This window comes from Cotesia glomerata, linkage group LG4, assembly GCF_020080835.1.
Source record: "Cotesia glomerata isolate CgM1 linkage group LG4, MPM_Cglom_v2.3, whole genome shotgun sequence".
NCBI lineage: Eukaryota > Metazoa > Arthropoda > Insecta > Hymenoptera > Braconidae > Cotesia > Cotesia glomerata.
Genome location: NC_058161.1, coordinates 19,318,765 through 19,340,059, shown reverse-complemented (window position 1 = coordinate 19,340,059; position 21,295 = coordinate 19,318,765). Strand labels below are relative to the sequence as shown.

The window sequence follows — 21,295 nt, the reverse complement described above, 5'->3', positions numbered from 1 at the left end:
TGTCCATGATCAAATTATTAATTATTTAACTGTCAATGGAATTATTGATGATTACCAAACTGGCTTTCGGGAAGGTCTGAATACACAGGATGCTGTTTTGAGGTTATGTGATGATATTAGATTAGGCATTGATAACACAATGATTACTATTGCTGTATTTTTCGACTTCAGCAAAGCGTTTGACTCTGTTGTGCATAAGATTTTAATATTTAAATTAAAGGCTATAGGTTTTGGAGATCTTGCTATTGATTGGATTGTATCATATATACTTAAAAGATAGGCTGCAAGCAATTACAATTAATAATTCTGGTATATCAGACTGGAAAGAAATTTCGAGTGGTGTTCCGTAGGGCAGTGTCCTTGGACCACTACTTTATTCCATTTATGTTACAGATTTGGGTGTATTACTTAAGCGCTGTAAGCACTTGTTTTATGCTGGTGATTTAGTTGTCTATTTAACATGTAAATCTTGTGATATAGAAAGCTCTGTAAGAATTCTGAATGAGGAAATTGCTATAATTTTGAAGTGGTGTATTATAAACGGTCTTAAACTAAATCCTAACAAAACAAAGACAGTGATTTTTGGATCAGCACAAAAATTGGCTGATGTTCAATGTGAAGTGATTCCAAATATAGTTGTAAATGATACTATAGTTGACTATTGTAAATCAGTAAAGTATCTAGGGGTCATACTTCAAGACACTCTAACTTGGTCCTTACAAATTACTGAGGTTTGCAAAAGTAGCATGAGAGTACTTGCACAGTTAAAGATGAATGGAGATGTTTTTTCATTGCCTGTTAGGAAAAGATTGGTCACTACTCTAATTTATCCTATTTTTGATTATTGCGCGGCTATTTATACTGATATTACAGGTCAACAACAGACTAGACTTCAGAGAAAATTAAATGCTTGTGTACGATACATTTTTAAAATATCAAAGTATGAACATGTTACTCAATATTATACTGAGCTTCGTTGGCTGACACTTACTTCTAGGCGTAAATTTTTCTTATCGTGTCTTATTTATAAAGCATTGTATCTTAATCAAAAGCCTCTAATTAGGCGAGACTTAGGAATTTTTGAGCCTCGCCTACGCCGAGGAGATATTCGTCAAGACTATCTTGAGTTACCGGTTTATCATTCAGCGAAGTATGAAAAATCATTCTTGATATCTGCTTGTTATGAATATTTTTTACAATCTGATAGATCATAATATGTATTCATTGTATTAGAATTTAGTGATGATTGAGTGATTGAGTGACTGAGTGTTTAACACACTACATTATATATACTATTTTATATATATACTTTATATATACTACTTAACACACTACTTTATATATTATATTAAGATTTTTTGTATCAATTTTGGATGGCCGCAAGGAGTTTCGAGTTCATGGCCAATTAAATAAATAAATAAATAAATAATAATAATAATAATAATATATCTCTGTATAAGTATGCGAAATGTATCCATCAAAACAAATACTTTAAGAAATTATAATCAATTAATTGTTTATTTCAAGGAAACTCTTTATTGATATAAAAATTAATTACAACAGATTGCGGTCACTACAAATATACAATCTTGTTGTGTTTCGTTTTCCTCGTACATTGTTACAAAAGTCGAGTTATTATTAATATACATAATATAATGCGCAAGTTATTATTAATCAATTGATAACAATATCTGTTTTCAACAAAAGATGTTTAATATATAAACTCATTTTGCAAAAGAAAATTTAAGTTACATCAGTGATGATTAAAACTTTTTCGTGTGAAAATGTCTGTTGTTCTCTTGGCAATAATAATTGTCTTGTTAACTTATTTAACTTGGAACTTTGTGACCGGCAAGCCGAAAAATTCACCCCCAGGTAATTATCTTAATAAAAATAAATTTAACTGAATACAAAAAAATATTTATCGTTTAAAGGAATCATCAGACTGCCGCTTTGGGGCTCTTATTGGTTTCTTCTTTGGGGCAACTATTACTTCCCCCATCAAACGGTGGCTTACTATGTTAAAAAATTAAAGTCCAAAATAATAGGGTGTTACTTCGGCAACGCTTACACCGTTATTGTCAACGATTACGCGAGTGTAAAAGAAGTACTGACGAGAAAAGAATTTGACGGAAGATTAGGAGACAATTATATCTTCCAGGCGCGTGCTAATGGGAAGAAACTAGGTAATGTTGGAATAGTGATAGATTTAAAAAAAATCACCCTTAAAATCTTTCTCTCGGCCTTTCAGGGATGTTTTTCAATGACGACTATGAATGGAAGCAACAGCGAAGATTCTCGTTGCACAATATGAGGAATTTGGGATTTGGTAGGCGACACACGCAATTAGAGAGCGTTTTGGCTGAAGAATTGGACGTTTTAGTGGATACTATGAAAAACGGGCCGATCAATGACAAAGAGAAGGTTTGTCACGAACAATTTATCATTTCCATCAACTAAACGACTAATCGATGTTTCAGCAAGTCGTTGACAAGGATCGTGTGTTATTCCCCGACATTTTGTCGCCGATCAGTGCCAATTACATCTGGGCCGTGATGGCGAACAAACGACTCGCGAGGACAGAAACCGGCGAGGAACATGAATCATTGCGCGAATTGTGCAAATGGGCGAGAACTTTTCAAGCAGGAGGAGACACTTCTGGAGGTGCTATCAGTTTGACACCCTGGTTGAGATATTTTGGAAATTTATTTGGATACACCGATTTCATCAATGGTAATCAAGCTATAATCAATTTCGTCAAGGTAATTTAATAATTAAAAATTGCTGAAATTTGGTTTACTAAAGAGGTTTTAAATGACTTAAAAGATCAAATTTTCCAGAATTTCATCAATGAATTAAATGACTCCAACGAAAGTTTGTCTGAAGAAACCGATGATGCTTTCATACCGACTTACTTGCGTGAAATGAAGAAAATCCACGAAAAAGCAGGCGATAATTCCGAAGACATTGACGCCAAAATGTTCTCAACAGAGCAATTAGTAATGATCTGCACCGACTTTATGTTTCCTGCTTTGTCAGCAGTGCCCGCGGTCGCAACCAATTGCATCAAGTACATGATCCACTATCCGGAAGTGATGAAACGGGTGCAAGAAGAAATAGACAGTGTAGTGGGACCCAATCGTCTTCCTGCCTGGGACGACCGCAGCAGGTGATTATTTTACCGATCAAAAAACACGTCTGCACGGAGAAAAAAATTTTGCTATAGGAACTCTATAGTAGTTAGTTAGTTAGTTGTAAAAAGTTCCAGTAGGTTAACGTATTCTTATAGTAACAATACCGTTTAGCTCCTGCAACTCTACATCGTTGAGCTCTGAGAGCTAAACGTTATTTACCTCTCACAACTCTACAGGATCGTTCTAAGACTATAACAAATTTTTGGAAGTCTGCTTAATAATTTTTTTTACGATTTAGCATTGATAATTTAATAAATACATGCGGCATAATGAATTTATATTGCCAACAATAATTGTATATGGCAAATAAGAATAGTATTATAATAGAAAGAAAATAATAATAGAACTTATATTACAAATAAAAATTATTTGTAAAATAAAAATATGGTCGTCACAAAATTATCTTATTTTCTTAATTATATCAATAAATATTGAACATAAAATCACTACCGTATATGCACGAGAAAAGATAAATAAACGAAAACAAATTTTATTTTGTGTTAAATGGGGTCTCTTTAATGTATTCCGATAACTTATCACTTATCACAATATATTCAACTAATAAATTAAATTAACAGTCACTGCAAATGAACCTTGAAAAACCATAAATCCGAACAAAAACAGTTTCACTGTAAAAAAATCGCGCCAAGTCCACGTTCATAAGACTATTAAGAAAAAAAAAAATTTTTTTTTTCTTTACAAAAAGATATAAAATAGAAAAATTAAAAAATCCAAGTAACCGATATGATTGTATATGATTTTCGGAAATTAAAAAAAATTTTGTTGTAAATTTAAAAATTAAAAAAAAAATTTTGGAGCGTATTTAGTGTGCGTGGTTGCAAAATATTTTACTTTTAATGAAATTCGTAAAATCTATTTACTAGGACTTTAAAAAAATTGAAATACACAATGACGCACACCAAGTACGTTCCAAAATTTTTTTCTTAATTTTTAAATTTACAACAAAATTTTTTTTAATTTCCGAAAATCATATACAAAATCATATCGGTTACTTGGATTTTTTAATTTTTCTATTTTATATCTTTTTGTAAAGAAAAAAAATTTTTTTTCTTAATAGTCTTATGAACGTGGACTTGGCGCGATTTTTACAGTGAAACTGTTTTTGTTCGGATTTCAGTATTTTTGTAATTATAATAAAAATTTGCAATTGGTACTAACTTAAATCTCAAGTTGGCTGCATTTTTTATAGCAAACTATCCCCTTGAAGCTACAGTTTATGTAAAAATAATTGCAGCGCACCCTGGCGAGTGTAGATGCAAGCTGTGAAATTTATTTTTTTAACTGTAGTTTCCCATCTATTGGAGGATTACCATGCATTCTCGAATTACTTAGTCTGTGGCATGTCACTTTTTACATCGAAAAAAAGTCAGGATCGAAATTTTTGAGCTTGCTATAGTTTGTGCTGATAAAATTTAATAATTTCAAGTAAATTAATGGTTATAATTGAATATAATTAATTGATATCAGTAAAATAAAGTATGAATTACTGTTATAATATAAAATTTAAAAACAAGAAGTACCGTCGAATTAAATAAAATTTTGCAACCTCGAAATACCGTTCTGCTTACAGTAAACACACTCGGTAGTCTGGTGCTCCGTTTACAACGGATTTGAACGGAACTTGGTGCCAGATTCTACCGAATCTGTGGATACAAAACTGTTCTAACGAAATTTAATTTGACAAAAAAAAAAACCTATTTCCTTAACCCTTCGTTGGTCGCGCTTCACTGCCCGCCTTCATTGGTCGCGTGGTTAGGGAATCGCCGCAATGTTAATTTTCTTACAGTGTTGCCAAGTATACTTTTAAGTAAGCGCGGTAAAATTTGAGTTGGTATGAAATAAAAATTAATTTGTTCCGAAGAATTATTTTCAAAAAATTGCTTTTTTTATTTATTAAAAATTTCTACATGTCAATTTTTTGACTCAATTTATTTATTAAAAGAATTCTTAAAATTATCAAATATCTGCTAAATCAATTTTAATTAAATTATTGAATATTTAATTGTAATGTAGTATCGTGACTTTAATTTTAATCATAAACGTTATATTCAAATATTTTATCAGAGAAAAAAATACGTACCGGTTTAATGCTTTGATGAGTAAAGTATTAAATACTTTTGTAGTCACAGTAGTAATATTATTATTCTTGTGATCCAATCCACGTAATGATATTTATTTATTTATATTTATATTTATATTTATTTATTTATATTTTTATTTTTATATTAAAATTACTTACAATAACATTGCACAAATAAATTAAATAAATAACTTTATGGGACATGCGCATAACAACTATAACAGCTGATGACGGCCATATTGTTTTTATTTATTCAAGTTTCATATAATTGGCAATGCTGCGAATAAAATTTCATGGTCGGGTTTGGTCGCGCTTACGGGGAATCGCCGCGATTCCATGTTCTTACGACATTTATTATTTAATATCTAATTAATAAAAATACCTACAACTTTAAAAACTGTTTAGGTGCATGCTAAATGAATTGAAGAAGGAATAGCTAAATTTTTTAAGGCTGGAAAAAATTATTTTTTTTTTTATAACGAATTGAAAAAAAAAAAGCGGGGAATCGCTCATAGCGCGACCAACGAAGGGTTAAATAAATAAATTGGGAACTTAATTGTCCTCATATATTTTTAATAATATAGATTAGTAACAAAATAATTATGTTTGGCATTTTAGAAGGTTATGAAATATGTCAGCGCACTCCACTACTGCGCAACGTAGAGCCCTCCCAACTATACCGTTTGGCTCTGAGAACAATCCCGTAGAGCTCTGAGAGCTCAACAACATTGAGTTATCAGAACTAAATAACATTGTGTTACTGTAACTCTACAACGAATAATAAACTGTGTATAGTTGTGGTAGCTCTACAGTTACGTTACCAGAACGAAATTTTTTTTTCCGTGTGTTAAGTTAGCAATCACACAATCCAGAATTGACCGACATTATTAATGATTGCTTGAAATCTAATCAAGTAACAAAATTCAGATTAGAACAACATATTTAACACACCGAATAAATATTGTTTTCCGACGTCCCAAAAACTAACATTTTTAACTTCCCACTAAGAAAATTGGAAATTTTCAAAAATCAGGAAGATATTGGTTTTACCCCGATTTTTGAAAGTCGAGTTTTCATCAGATCTTAAAGTTCTAAAGTCCTAGGAACCTTCCCTGAATGTTTTTGCGATGATGTCTGTATGCGTGTGTGTGTATGTATCTTATGTGACCCTCCTATAACTTTTGAACGGCTTGACCGATTTCATCGCGGTTGGCACCATTCGAAAGTGCTGCACCAAACTTAAATTTTGAATGTAATTTGGACCGATTTGAACCGGTAGATTTTGAGAAATCTCAAAAAAACTACAAAAAAATTTTTTTGAAATGTAGTTTTTTTGGAATAACTTTTAAACGGCTTTACCGATCGATTGCCAAAACTAATCAGCTCTTAACATAAAAAAACTACGTCGATCGCCGTGAGCCCGGTCGAAATCGGTTAATTGGCTCGTGATTTATCGTTGTCGAAAGAAAACCGAAAAAAGTGTTTTTTCGAAATTATTTCGAAATTTCTCGTTCGATAGATTTGAACTTAAAAATTCTTTATGAGGCTTGAAAAACTGCGTCAAATGCTGCCAATCTCGTGAAAATCTGTTCATTTATTCAAAAGTTATTGTGGTTTGAAACTTCAAAAAATAGTGTTTGATTAAACTTCTAACAGATTTTTGAGCTCGGAGAGCTCAAAATGGAATTAGAAGTATATTTTTGAGCTCAAAGAGCTCAAAAACGTAATAAGTACAATTTTGAGCCCTTAAAAGCATGTAATACAGTCTGTTGTCGGTAATTCAGTTTGGACTAGTGATAACAAATGCCAATTGAATATATCGGATTGTTTATTTGAAACACATAAAATGCACTGAAGATTATCAGGCTGACTGTCAATACTCCCAACACTGTTCAAAAAAATTAAACTATAGTTTATTTACACAGTAAAAAATTTTTCGTCAAATTTAACACAAAAATTTGTGTCGATGACTTTTTTTTACACAATCTGTGTTGAATCAACACTCTATTGTGTTGAACCAACATACTAAAATGTTAAATTCTACACACTAAAATGTTAAATTCTACACAAACATTTTTATACTTTACACAATGACGAAAAATTTTTTACTGTGTACTGTAGTAAATGAAATTTTTTGTTGATAATTAGTTTTATCGCGACCCAAATGCCAAAAGGGCGTATACCTATTTATACGCCCTTTTGGCTTTGCAGTGCCAAAAGGGCGTATAAATTTTTTTTTTTACTAATCGCTTTATTAACACTTTCTAAGCCAAAATATAGAAAAAAAATTTCCAAAGCCAAAAGAGCGTATGTCTGAAATTATACGCCCTTTTAGCTTTAGGACATTGAAAATTTATTGACCTAAAGCCAAAAGGGCGCATAATTTTTTTGCCGATTGCTTTGAATTATAAGTTATATGTGACTAATTTTATTGCCCTCCGGGCGAAAAGTGGCAACTTTCGGGCCTCTGCGCTCAACAAAGCTGCTGCTTTTCGCCCCGAGGACAAAAAAATAGTATTCAGCCCTAGGATGGGAAAGTTAGAAATGTCTCAGATCACACGTTAGAGTCAACCGAGGCGAAGCTATTTCTATTAAATTACAAATCGGTATTTTTAAAGATTAATATTAAAATTTTAATACAAATTCTGTTTATAATTTTAATTGATAAAGAAAAAAAAAACACCAGCTGAAATGAAAAGAGTTTATTAAGGTGCAATGGTGATGGCAATCATCCATGGTTTACTTGAGGTTCTGAAATCTATTTGACTATCATATATAGTTCATTGTTTGACATTACAGTAAAATAACAGACCAATAAACAGTACAATTTAATCATGTAAAGATATTATTACAACATTAACTTTACATTATTAAACTATACTATTTATTGTTTAGTAATTTTTTTCACTATTTAATACTAACCTATTTAACTTTCACGTGACAGTATTTTTAAATATAACTAAAACTAAAAAATTATTAATTATTAATTGTTTCACACTAAAATCCACTTTACAAGTTTTAAATTCAAAAATAATTATTCATCTATGTTCAACTATCACGATCTACTTGTCTTCATTCACCTGTTGCTATTTATTATAACTAAAGTTAAAAATTGTTAATAATTATCATCAGGTGATTATAACAATTTATATAAATAGTAAAATAATTATTTTATCAATTAATATTATAAAATAATAGCTCGTAAGATTACTTAGTTTAATTTGAAAAATACCGATACTTCGTATGCTACCATAGTTGTAAAGGGCATCAGTTGCGATATCTAACATATTACTGAGTCAGAGGCACGAAATTCAGCAAAATTAAATGATCTGGATTTATTTTTTAGAGTAAAATTTTATATTTCAGAACAAAATTGAAAGTTTTTTTATACACCCTTTTGGCTTTAGGCTAAACTTTTTCTAAAGCCAAAAGGGCGTATGTATTGAGATACGCCCTTTTGGCATTAGTACATTAAAAAGTTTTTTTTTGATAAATCTTAACGTTTCGAGCAATTCTAAGTTGAATGGCGAAAAAAATTTTTTTATACGCCCTTTTGGCACAAAACCCTATCTAACTGCTGTAATACGCCCTTTTGGCATTTGGGTCGCGTTATAAGTAATCTAAACTAAAGTAAAGATTAACCAAAAATTAAATCAATCTCAAAGATTATATTGGTTGTAAGTTTATGAGTAATTTCTTTATAGTAAAGTTTATTTACTTGAATATATGATGGGCACGGATATAAAGCAGTTTTACGCGCGAACTCTACCTATTTATTTAAGTATCATTTTGTTATATTTTTTCAATAATTAATTTTAAAAATAGAAGAATCAATTAACGAAAGACTATTATTAACATACTCCTGCCAAGTTTAATGATTTTTTGTTCAAAAAGCGTCTCAGTATTTTGTCCAAAATTTGAATATTCTCTGTCCTACATGTTCTTAAGTATGGAATTAGCGGGAAGTTGCAAGGATGGCCTTTAAGGTCAACCATTTTTCTAATTTTTTCAGGAAATTTAAAGCTTTAAAATTTGGTATGCACATAAATGAATAATTTAACGAAGTATTGTCAAAATTTGAAAATTTTTTTTCAAGGTTGCCGTTCACGGAAGCAGTAATTAGAGAAGTTATGAGGACCGAAACTATAACTCCACTGAGCGTTGGTCATCGGTGCACAGAAACGACGCAATTTTTCGAATATACGATACCTGAAAATACTTTAATGTTGACAAATTTAGCTGCGATGCACAACGATCCAGATTTATGGGGCGACCCGGAAAATTTCCGTCCTGACAGATTTATCGAAGACGGAAAAATTGTTAAAGACTTGACGCTACCTTTTGGATTAGGTGAATATAATTAATTTTATTCTTTCAAGCGCAGATCATTCTAACGTTTTGCGAATTGATTTTATTTTTTGCAGGAAGACGAGTATGTGCCGGAGAAACTTTCGCCCGGTTTATAATTTTTGAACTTTTTACAACTTTGGTCCAAAATTTTGACTTTGAGCGCTTGGAGGGTCAACCTACAAGTCTTCAAGACAAAATTCCAGGGTTAATTGTCCAGCCGAAAAGCTTGTGGATCAAATTCAAGGCACGGCAATGATTCACGTTTTAGTCTAATACTATAGCACACTTTTAAAAATATTTAATGAAATTTTTTAGTTATCAAAATTTATTGATAAAATAAATTGTATTGTCTGAAAAAATGCCTTTCTGTCGCTTACCTGAAGAACGAGAAGATATTTGATCACTTTTCTAACTAGAATGTTTCTCTGTAAAAATACTCTTAATATTGTACAATAAAATAATAATGATAAAAGCTTACAAAAGTCCAATTGGTTATTATCTCATATGCACGTATTGAGATAAATAATATATAATATCAACGATATCTCTTATGAATAAATTGCGTTTATGTTGATGATTTGCAGATTAAAAATTTAAGTTACATCAGTGATGATAAAAACTTTTTCGTGTGAAAATGTTTGTTGTTCTCTTGGCAATAATAATTGTCTTGTTAACTTATTTAACTTGGAACTTTGTGACCGGCAAGCCGAAAAATTCACCCCCAGGTAATTATCTTAATAAAAATAAATTTAACTGAATACAAAAAAATATTTATCGTTTAAAGGAATCATCAGACTGCCGCTTTGGGGCTCTTATTGGTTTCTTCTTTGGGGCAACTATTACTTCCCCCATCAAACGGTGGCTTACTATGTTAAAAAATTAAAGTCCAAAATAATAGGGTGTTACTTCGGCAACGCTTACACCGTTATTGTCAACGATTACGCGAGTGTAAAAGAAGTACTGACGAGAAAAGAATTCGATGGAAGAGGAGGAGAAAATTATATCTTCCAAGCGCGAGCTAATGGGAAGAAACTAGGTAATGTTGGAATAGTGATAGATTTAAAAAAAATCACCCTTAAAATCTTTCTCTCGGCCTTTCAGGGATGTTTTTCAATGACGACTATGAATGGAAGCAGCAGCGAAGATTCGCGTTGCACAATATGCGGAATTTGGGATTCGGTAGGCGACACGCGCAATTAGAGAGCGTATTGGCTGAAGAATTGGAGGTTTTAGTGGATACTATGAAAAACGGGCCGATCAATGACAAAGAGAAGGTTTGTCACGAACAATTTATCATTTCCATCAACTAAACGACTAATCGATGTTTCAGCAAGTCGTTGACAAGGATCGTGTGTTATTCCCTGACATTTTGTCGCCGATCAGCGCCAATTACATCTGGGCCGTGATGGCGAACAAACGACTCCCGAGGACAGAAACCGGCGAGGAACATGAATCATTGCGCGAATTGTGCAAATGGGCTAGAACTTTTCAAAGAGGAGGAGACGTTACTGGAGGCGCTAAAACTATGACACCCTGGTTGAGATATTTTGGAAATTTATTTGGATACACTGATTTTATTAATGGAACCCGTGCAATAGCTAACTTCGTGGAGGTATAATTGTACTTTGACATTCAAAGTTAACCCACTCTATTCTGAACCACTAATCTAATCAGCTAAGACCTAATTAATGTTTTCGATTGTTACTCATACGATTTCAATCTGTGTGTTTATTACCGAGATAAAAATTCGACTAAAAAAAGATATATTGTTCCAGGATTTCATTGATGAATTAAATGACTCCAACGAAAGTTTGTCTGAAGAAATCAATGATGCCTTCATACCGACTTACTTGCGTGAAATGAAGAAAATCCACGCAAAAGCAGGCAATAATTCCGAAGACATTGACGCCAAGATGTTCTCAACAGAGCAATTAGTAATGATTTGCACTGACTTTATGTTTGCTGCAATGTCAGCAACACCCGGGGTCGCAACCAATTGCATCAAGTACATGATTCACTATCCGGAAGTTATGAAACGGGTGCAAGAAGAAATAGACAGTGTAGTGGGACCCAATCGTCTTCCTGCCTGGGATGACCGCTACAGGTGATTATTTCACAGATCAGAAAACACGTCTGTTAAGTTAGCAATCACACAATCCAGAATTGACCGACATTATTAATCATTGCTCGAAATCTAATCAAGTAACATTTAATTGACTAATAAAAAATATAGCACTCTGAATTACCGGTATACACTTGACAATACCGCAAGAGTGTCCCTAACCTTAAAATTTATTTATATTTACTGTCTAACTAAAATGTCTAAGATCTTCTAGCATTTAAAAAACCGCGGTTACTTATGCGCATGGGTAACTGCGCAAGCGGTGTTGCCAAGTCAAATACAAGACTTTAAAGAACGCAAGTTCCGAGTGATTTTTCATAAAAAATATAAAATATCTCCGTAATACGTTCGGAAAGCTACTTTTTTTGTTGTTTTAATCGAAAGCTTATTATTTTTTCAATCAAATTCAATGAAAATAAAATTTTTTTAAAATCGTTAATTGCATTAAATTCTTAACTAAATACACGGCTGGTGGAATCTCCATTCACATGTAAAAATTACAATTTTCAAACCTAATGATTGGATTAAATATCCCGGAAACCTACTGTTTTGTAATTTTTTTATTAATTATTGGGTTACACGGAGAAAAAAGTGTTACTATTATCACGATACAGTATAGTGATGATCACGATCCACGTATGACTATACTTTAGATGCGCATATGTCCAATCTAGTGGATCGTGATTATCACGATCCACATGGATTCGGATATCGAATGTCTATATTGCTATGGTTTATAGATGATTATTAGTTGTTTTTGATTAAATGTTAATTATATGTTATTGCAGATTATGTTTTTTTTTTAGTTTTTTCGTATATTATTGTTATAAACATAAATACGAATTCCTTGTATAGCTTGATTAGTTTAAAATTTTTGTGTAGTTTATATGACAGTCAAGAATTAGGTTAGGTTTAATAATGTTTAAATAATGACTGACAGCAGTTGGAATTTATTTTATATGACTTTTTTTTTTTATTTTTAAAAATATTAGCCTAGAAATTTGTATTATTGGTATATTCATTAAAAATACGCAATTATTTTTATCATAAGAAAAATATTTTTTAATGGAATTTTTACTTCTTTATTACTCCATGTACTTTATAAAAAAAATAACATATTTTTGCGTAAAGTAGTATGGGATCAAATTATTTATGCTAAAAAAACCTTTTATGAAAACACAAATGTTATTTATTTAATACAATATATAATGTTCATTGTTTTTCTTTATCAACGCAGTAGAATTATATACAATAACCACGGACACAGCATCAACACAGTTAACATAGGAAGATTTATTTCTTTACTAGACCTTCAAAAAACGACACGAGTTTTTGAAGATTCCACTCGAGTATTTTATCAACAACCCAATTGTCCATATCGCTGTTAATATAAATTGGTGCAATTATCGCTATTTCATCACCAAAATTGTAAATAAATAAACTCGTAAGTTTCAGACTTCCCTAGCGGTTTTGTAAATGCCGAAAAAATGTCGTAATTATACAGTATTAATGCGGTATCAGTTTTTTTATCGAAAAATTACAGAACATTTACCATAAAAATGCGATACATTTACGCTGAAAATGCGGCATATTTACGGTAATAAGGCGGTAAAATGACTGTATTAAAACCATATTTAGAAAATGGTGTCAAATTAAATAACGCTCGGACTGGGATTCGAACCCAGAACCTCCTGGGGATATGTCGGCTACTCTACCATTTGAGCTACCCGGTCTATACCATACTGTTTTTTTGCTTATTCTAGATACATTAAGCCACACCGTCCATCTTACGATAAGCATATTTAAAATTAAATAATATAATTATATATGTGAAATAATATAACTTTTCGATTTTAGAAAATTTGCAATTTTCTAAGTGAGAAATTAAAAATTGAAATTAAAATTAGAATATATTTACTTAACATATGTATTATTTTATATTAATTATCGCTAAATACCTAATTAAAAAATAATATTCTACATATTTTTTATTCAAAAACAGTATTTGTTTTTGCAAAGTAGCGATGGAGAATAAAAAGCAAAATTTGAAATTTTTCATTTTATTCGTTTCTAACATAGAAGTGAACTAAAAATAAAACTAAATTTTTAATAATTGTCCATTATGTCAGAAAATATTCGGCAAAATTACTGTATTATTACGGTAATTATTTAGAATTTTTTGGGTAAAATTTGGGCATTAATGCGGTAATTGTATAGTATATTTTTGGTAACTGTACAGCATAAGGGCAGTATATATACTGGATAACTACAGTATAAAAACTGGCCAAAATAACTATAGTTTAACTGCATTATTACCGAATTATAACGGTAAATATACGGCATGAGCATAAATGCCGAAAAATTACGGTATTTTTACGGCATTATCAAAACCGCGAGGGTTGGTTATGTGTAGTGGCGCTGAACGCGTCGTGGATAGTGATAATCACGATCCGTTTCGCTGTAGTAAGAAAACGTTTTGAGATATTCACTATACAGTTGAGCGTGGTATTCAGTATTCACTGTTTCGAGCATAACTGTATTCGTATGGTGAATATGACAATACTGTTTTGAGCTAATCACGATACTTCGTTCACGATCCATTGGATCGCTATAATAGCAATACTTTTTTCTCCGTGTACGTAGAATTGAATTTACAAATTTTCAGAAAATTTTAAAAATTTGACTACTTCGCGTGGATCTCCTTAAATTTTTATCTTTATCTTGCCCTCGCTGTTTTTTAAATACCGTAAATTTTCGGTATTTATGCAATTATCATAAATTTACCGTTATAATTCTGAAATAATACGGTATTTCTGTGGTTATTTTGGCCAGTTTTTTTACTATAGTTATACAGCATTTCTACCTCACTTTTGCTGCAAAGTTCAGAAATAATACGATAAAATTACCGTAAAACTCGAGATCCTTTACCGTAAAAAATCTATGTATTAACTATAATATTACTATAATTTTACAATAATAAAATCATATTTCTACGGTAAAAGTACCGAAGATATACTGCAATTTTGCCGCGTTTATACTGATATAATTAAAGATATAATGCTTTCTACCGTAAGATGGACGGTGGTGTTTATTACTTGGTGAGCCTTATTAGGTGACTGAGTAAACAGTTACGAAGAGTGTCTCTGATAGCTCAACTGGTAAAGCCTTCAGCGCGTAACTAAATGATCCGGGTTCGAACCCCGGTCTGGACTAAAAAAATGATAATAATAATAATAATAGAGAAATTAATTTATTAACCTCTTAAAAATTATTTATGATAATTTGTATTATAAAAAAAAATTTTAACCTATTGAAAAATAGTAGTAAAGCAGCATATTTTTGGTATTTTACCGGTAATAGAAAGTAGGGATCTTCTTGTCCGAATTTTTGTTGCAATAGTGCCGCAGATATACAGTAAATATGCGGTACGTTTACGGTTTAAATGCTGTTAATATACCGTAATTTTTCTATTGTATTGCCGTAACTATTCTGAATTTATTTCGTAATTTTTTCGTAATAATTCGGCAAAAAAACTGGCTAAAATAACTGAAGTACTACGGTAAAAATACAGCATTTATATCGTATAAATACCGAATCTTTGCGGCATTTCTAAAACCGTGAGGGTGTTTATCGATAATTTGAAATTTAGCATGCATATAAATAACTAATTTATTAATGTATTGTTAAAATTTGAAAATTTTTTTTTCAAGGTTGCCGTTTACGGAAGCAGTAATTAGAGAAGTTATGAGGATGGAAACACTAGCTCCACTGAGTGTCGGTCATCGGTGCACAGAAACCACCCAATTGTTTGAGTATACCATACCTGAAGGTACCTTGGTGTTCCCAAACTTATCCGCAATTCACAGCGATCCAGATTTATGGGGTGACCCGGAAAATTTCCGCCCTGATAGATTTATCAAAAACGGAAAAATTGTTAAAGATTTGACATTACCTTTTGGATTTGGTAAAATTTTTTCATTTTCCGTGTTGAAAATTCAATTTTTTTTTTTTTTTTTTTTTTATAATATTTTAAGACATATTTTTTGCACTAAAATTTTTAAAATGGTTCGAAAAAGGAATTAAAATTTTCCTCTAAAAAAAAATAATTATTTTCCAGGTCGTCGAGTTTGTCCAGCAGAAACTTACTCCCGTTTTATAGTCTTCGAAATTTTTGCAACGCTCATTCAAAATTTCGACTTTGAATCCTTGAAGGGCCAGCCTTCGCGTCCTCAAGACAAAACTCCAGGATTTGCAGTCCAGCCGAAAAGTTGTTGGATTAAATTTAAATCACGAAGATAATGATAGTTATTAATTATTTTAATCAATTATTTATTATACAAATATTTAAAACCCTTTTTAAACGAGAGTTAACAAAAAATAAATTTACTATCCAAGTAATGATTGACTTAAACTCGATTTTAAATGCACAGTTAATTAATTAATTTATTTATTATTTATTTGCTCACTTAAAAAATCCTTATCCTAAATTCTTAGCTACTGAAAAAAACTTATTCTCGATGCACCAACACGTACAGACCCAGGCCCAAAAGAACCGCGTACTTTAACTTCGGGTACTCGTTCATGTATATTGTTACCATTCCGACGTACGGCAAAAATCCTCGTGCCCGACCTACTACGTCTTTGTGCGTTAGCCACAATTGACCCGGTGCGTAGAGACCTCGGTCGTCTACTGAGTTATTGTCTCCTTTGGTAAGGAATTTTACTGTTGAATTTTTGTCGTTCCTAAAGAAGAAAATTATTATTTATTATTTATTATTATTATTATTATTATTATTATTATTATTATTATTATTATTATTATTATTATTATTACTATAATGAAAGAAAAATTTGGTTCTCTGAACTAGGAAAATCTAGTTAAATAGCATAACTATTTAATTGAAATTATTATGCCTAAAATAATTGATTATATTGAATCCCAATATACAGAGTGTCCTATAATTACTGTAAGAGCTTTTATAGGGATAGAGATGGAAATTTTGAATCAAAAGTTTGTGAACGATTTTAAAAAATTTGCATTACAATTTAAATTACAGCTAACTAGCAATTTTGCAGTCACTACGTGACTGCAATGACTTGTGAATTATAAATAAATAAAATAATGATTTTTGTTAAATTGCATTGTACTTTCTTAAATATTGACTTTTTTGAAGATATAAGTTCATCACGATGTAACACTCATCAAGAGCTTTCATTTGAGTACCCACATGCATTTTTATATATTTTTTACATATACATATATATATAATATATATAAATATATAAAATATATGAAAAATTGATGTGGGTATTCAAATGAAAGGTCTTGATGAGTGTAATCTCAGGGTGAGCTTATATCTTTAAAAATGTCATAAGTTGACAAGATACAATGCAATTTCATAATTAATGACATTTTTAAGATATAAACTCATTTCGATGTTACACTCATCAAGAGCTTTCATTTGAGTACCCACATGCATTTTTGATATATTCTTTATACATGCATATATGTGATATATATAAATATATAAAATATATGAAAAATTGATGTGGGTATTCAAATAAAAAGTCTTGATGAGTGTAATCTCAGGGTGAGCTTATATTTTTAAAAATGTCAATAGTTCACAAAATACAAGGTCATTTCTTAATTATGTGTCTAGAGATAGAGCATTTTCGAATGCAGCCTAAATACTTATCATCATAAATTGACTATTGGTGAGAATGATGTGAAACCTTGAAAAGACACAAATTCAAGTCAAGATCTTATCATATGACTATCCTGGACACAAAATTTTTTTTATTCTTTATAATATAGATTAAAATAAACTACAAAAAGGCGAAACTCTCAAGATAATAGAAAGCATATCTGTTATATTCCAAATTATCAATTTATATTTTTATTTACGAATAAATTTTCTTTAAACCGGTGACGTTAGCCGAGTCGTCTAAGGCGCATGGCCTATAGAGAACTCGGACTAACTTACCGGCCAGGCGTGGGTTCGAATCCCAAGCTGGTCTTAGAAACCAACTTGGTTGATATTCGGCCCTTGCCGCGTAGGTTAAGATTTACACAACCCAAAAAGACCCAACGTACCACTCCCAACAATTAAAAGTCGGCGATATGACCACAGCAGTTAAAACCGACTCTAAATAATAATAAATAAAAAAAAAAAAAAAAAATTTTCTTTAATTGTACTGAAAGAAATTTTGTTAGATTTTCCGTAAATTCTATGGAGTTTACCATAAAATAAATGAATTTTTTCGTAATTTTTATTTAAAAAACTTCAATAAATAAAAGGGATGCACTATGTCCCATTAGTATAGTGAATTTTAACGGTAATTTTTAAAGAAAATTTATTTTAGAAATATAATAAGTTATTTCGGCAAATTTTTGTAGTAGATTAATTTTTGTTCAATAAATTTTTGTTGATAAATATTCTAGATTTTAAAATACAGGAAAATTTACTGCAGTATTATTAAAAATTTTTATATAAAATAAACAAATAAATATAACTTACTTTTCATGTAATTTTAAGACACGATGTACTATTGGTATATCACGGCCTTCTACTTTGAAAACTACTATTTCACCTACACGAACTGGCTCTTCTTGGTAATTTGTTAAGAATAGTAAATCTCCACGGTGGAACGCTGGTTCCATACTTCCACTGAAAAATTTTAACTATCTCATTAGTTTTTTGTCTTTTAAATTCAATAATTATTTAATCATTTGAAAAAAAAATCAAAAAATTAAAAACATCGGCTAACTTTAGTATTATAAAATAATAAAAATTATTTATGATATTAAAATTAGCATTTGAAAATTTTTAATTTTTCTAATAAATAAAAAATGAATGAATCGGTTCATTCATTCAAAAGTTATTGCGGTTTGAAAATTCAAAAAATAGTGTTCTATAAAACTTCCATTAGCCTTTTGAGCTCGAGGAGAAGTGGTAATAACCTCAATATTACTCCTTTTAGAGTTCGTTTAATAAAACAGTTTTACTGTTGCAGCCGTTTTAGAATTATTGTCTGGATCATAGCTTAATCATGATGTAAATTCAATAATTACGATAATGATCAGTCTTTCGTGTAATGTTTTTGAGTAATTCGTCAGTAAATATGCCACAAATTAGTTCTATATATTGTTTTCTTCAATTAAAACTATCCGGTTTCAAAATTCTGATTAATTTGGAAACTGTTGTTCCTAAGCAGTTACTTAAAATTTGGTCATTTATAATTCAAATCTTATGATCCTTGCAATTTTTTGGTAAATATTTGAGAAACTTTTTCTTCAAAAATTAATTTTTTTTCCAAAATTGGTTCTAAATAGTTTTAAATTTATTATTGAATTTTGTTTTTAATTCATGAATTAAGTTATACATTATTAGTGTTATTATATTATTTTATTAAAAATCAATTTTCTATATTTGAAAAATCTACTTCCATTTCGGCTGCCGAATGGCCTTTTTAAATTTTATTTATCAAAAAAAATTGTTCCAAAGAATGATTTTTATAAAATTGAATTTTTTAAAATTTCTAGATGTCAATTTTTTTTTGCCATAATTTATTTACTATAAAATTTTTGAAATTATTGAATATATGCTAAATTAATTTTCATAAATTTTTAGATGTCAGTTAATTTAATTTTAATAAATAAATAAAAAAAATTACCTCAAAACAACGACAATAGGACTTTCGCTTCCAGTGACAACCATAAGTCCTTTCCATATCATAAGTGCGGAGGACACGATCATACCAAAACTAAGTACTTGGTAGAGAAACTAAAAAATAAAAAAAAAATGACATTAAAATTAAAATTACAAGTCACTTGATAATTTTTTAATTTAATTCAACAAATAAATTATTTTAAAAAAATTCCTTTTATAATTTTTTTTTGCCATAATTTATTTGTTAAAAAAATTATAAAAATTATTGAATACCTGGAAAATTAATTTTCAATATAAAAAATAATAAATAAAATTTATAAAATAGTAAAATTAAAGCATATGGAAGAATAACAATAATAACAAGTAAATAAAAATAAATACCTGACGCTTGTTCATGCGTTTGAGATCGTCCAATAATCCCATAATCATTTTGGCTGATAGTGTTTATTACGGCTAATATAACAAATAAATAAATTCTGTCACCCAGATGCCTTTTCAGTGATTTATTAATGGATGATTAAAACGGCGGTCAATACCGGCTTTTATTAATTCTCTTTAAGATTATTCAGTTCAATAATCATTGTATACGTGTATGATTAGCAAACTGTACCAAACTGTATATAGACTGTATAGTAAACGTGGTGATTGTCGACATGTTTTACGTGTCTTTTTTTTTTATTTTAGATTTTCTCAAGATGGCAGCTTTGAGGTAAGTCAAGTTGAGAGCGTTATGTCCAACGGTCAGTAATTTACCAATAATATTTTTTATCTTTAACCGATTTATTTAATATTAACAAATTTTCAAATACCAAAGAGAATTTTTAATTCAACAAAACGTTTAAGGAGGTATGGGAGTTAAGTCGTAATAATGAGATCAATTTAAAATTTTTAGGATCGATAGAAATATATTTAATACGTGTTGTGTTAAAATTTCAGAGACCTAGGGTTGATAGTTTATTTATAAAACAAGATTCAAAACAGGTCATTTAACATTGTAATGACATACCAAATCTCACACCTACTCTTGTTTTAATAAATTTCATGATGAAAAAATAATGAGAAAGCTTCGAAAAACTCATTGTAAGAAAAAAAAAATTTTCAAAAATTATTGAAAAAATAAAATTAAGTTGAGGGTACTTAGTTATAAAAATAATTGAATTTGAAAAATCTAAATTTTAAAAAAATAGTCATATCAGCCATAACAAATGTGGGTTATGTTGACGGCAACGCCGTACATGGTGGGTCGCGCGGGAAATTTAAAGCTTCAATGAAATAGGTTAAAAGAAATATCAAATAGGTTAAGAAAAATATTATAAAATTGTTATTATTTATTATAAAATATAACATAATTGAATAATCAATATTTTAATTCTTTAATATTTTGATATTTTTAATAGCATTACTTGTAAACATAATACACACGTACCCATCAAAAACACGAATAGAGCAGTCAACGCATGCGCAACCGCGATAAAATTTATTGCGTTGCCAAACTTTTTAAAAAATATTTAAAATTAAAAAACTTATTATTTTATTCAAATTAAAAATAAATTATCAATTATTTGATAATAATATAGTTATTTAATGCATAAAAGATTATTCCGGTAAGCGAAATTTCATTAAATCACTAGTAAAAACTTGTTAAGTTTTCTGAAGGTACAGTCTCGAACAAAATTAATCCTTCTTAAGTCACGTACTATAGTACAGCTATATATATGCATTGTGAGATGAAACTCAGTAAACGGACTGTACGTCCTATACTTCCTTAAGAAAACTAAAAAAACACATTTTTTGTAAATAAACCAAACTAGAAAGTAAAAAGTGAATAATAGTTTAAAAAAACGCCATTCGGCCATAC

General features: G+C 30.0%; 3 protein-coding genes across 3 annotated transcripts; 2 read left to right on the top strand and 1 right to left on the bottom strand.

Annotated features, from left to right (window-relative positions):
• The first annotated feature begins 1,661 nt into the window (after positions 1–1,661).
• Positions 1,662–9,936, top strand: LOC123263172 (probable cytochrome P450 304a1). The gene is made up of 7 exons (XM_044725715.1): positions 1,662–1,875; positions 1,935–2,186; positions 2,252–2,424; positions 2,481–2,762; positions 2,841–3,169; positions 9,392–9,645; positions 9,720–9,936. Exons 1-7 carry the CDS (start codon positions 1,785–1,787, stop codon positions 9,899–9,901), a joined length of 1,563 nt encoding a protein of 520 aa, XP_044581650.1. The 5' UTR covers positions 1,662–1,784; the 3' UTR covers positions 9,902–9,936.
• Positions 9,937–10,214: 278 nt separating this feature from the next.
• LOC123263173 (probable cytochrome P450 304a1) lies at positions 10,215–16,081 on the top strand. The gene is made up of 7 exons (XM_044725716.1): positions 10,215–10,370; positions 10,430–10,681; positions 10,747–10,919; positions 10,976–11,257; positions 11,421–11,749; positions 15,478–15,731; positions 15,885–16,081. Exons 1-7 carry the CDS (start codon positions 10,280–10,282, stop codon positions 16,064–16,066), a joined length of 1,563 nt encoding a protein of 520 aa, XP_044581651.1. The 5' UTR covers positions 10,215–10,279; the 3' UTR covers positions 16,067–16,081.
• A 102-nt stretch (positions 16,082–16,183) lies between these two features.
• LOC123263174 (signal peptidase complex catalytic subunit SEC11A) lies at positions 16,184–20,070 on the bottom strand. Its single transcript, XM_044725717.1, has 4 exons — positions 19,819–20,070; positions 19,442–19,551; positions 18,286–18,435; positions 16,184–16,510 (listed from the first exon to the last, which is right to left on the bottom strand). The coding sequence occupies exons 1-4, from the start codon at positions 19,864–19,866 to the stop codon at positions 16,276–16,278; spliced, it is 543 nt and encodes a 180-aa protein (XP_044581652.1). The 5' UTR covers positions 19,867–20,070; the 3' UTR covers positions 16,184–16,275.
• Between the last annotated feature and the right edge of the window lie 1,225 nt (positions 20,071–21,295).

Excerpts from the sequence above, each read along its gene's own strand:
- LOC123263172 (XM_044725715.1), top strand. The coding sequence starts at position 1,785 with ATGTCTGTTGTTCTCTTGGCAATAATAATTGTCTTGTTAACTTATTTA. Across the intron at positions 2,187-2,251 it reads TGCTAATGGGAAGAAACTAG|GGATGTTTTTCAATGACGAC; the intron begins GTAATGTTGGAA and ends TCGGCCTTTCAG. Across the intron at positions 2,763-2,840 it reads CTATAATCAATTTCGTCAAG|AATTTCATCAATGAATTAAA; the intron begins GTAATTTAATAA and ends CAAATTTTCCAG.
- LOC123263173 (XM_044725716.1), top strand. The coding sequence starts at position 10,280 with ATGTTTGTTGTTCTCTTGGCAATAATAATTGTCTTGTTAACTTATTTA. Across the intron at positions 11,750-15,477 it reads GCCTGGGATGACCGCTACAG|GTTGCCGTTTACGGAAGCAG; the intron begins GTGATTATTTCA and ends TTTTTTTTCAAG. Across the intron at positions 15,732-15,884 it reads GACATTACCTTTTGGATTTG|GTCGTCGAGTTTGTCCAGCA; the intron begins GTAAAATTTTTT and ends ATTATTTTCCAG.
- LOC123263174 (XM_044725717.1), bottom strand. The coding sequence starts at position 19,866 with ATGATTATGGGATTATTGGACGATCTCAAACGCATGAACAAGCGTCAG. Across the intron at positions 19,552-19,818 it reads AACGCATGAACAAGCGTCAG|TTTCTCTACCAAGTACTTAG; the intron begins GTATTTATTTTT and ends TTTATTTTTTAG. Across the intron at positions 16,511-18,285 it reads GTCTTAAAATTACATGAAAA|GAACGACAAAAATTCAACAG; the intron begins GTAAGTTATATT and ends TTTCTTCTTTAG.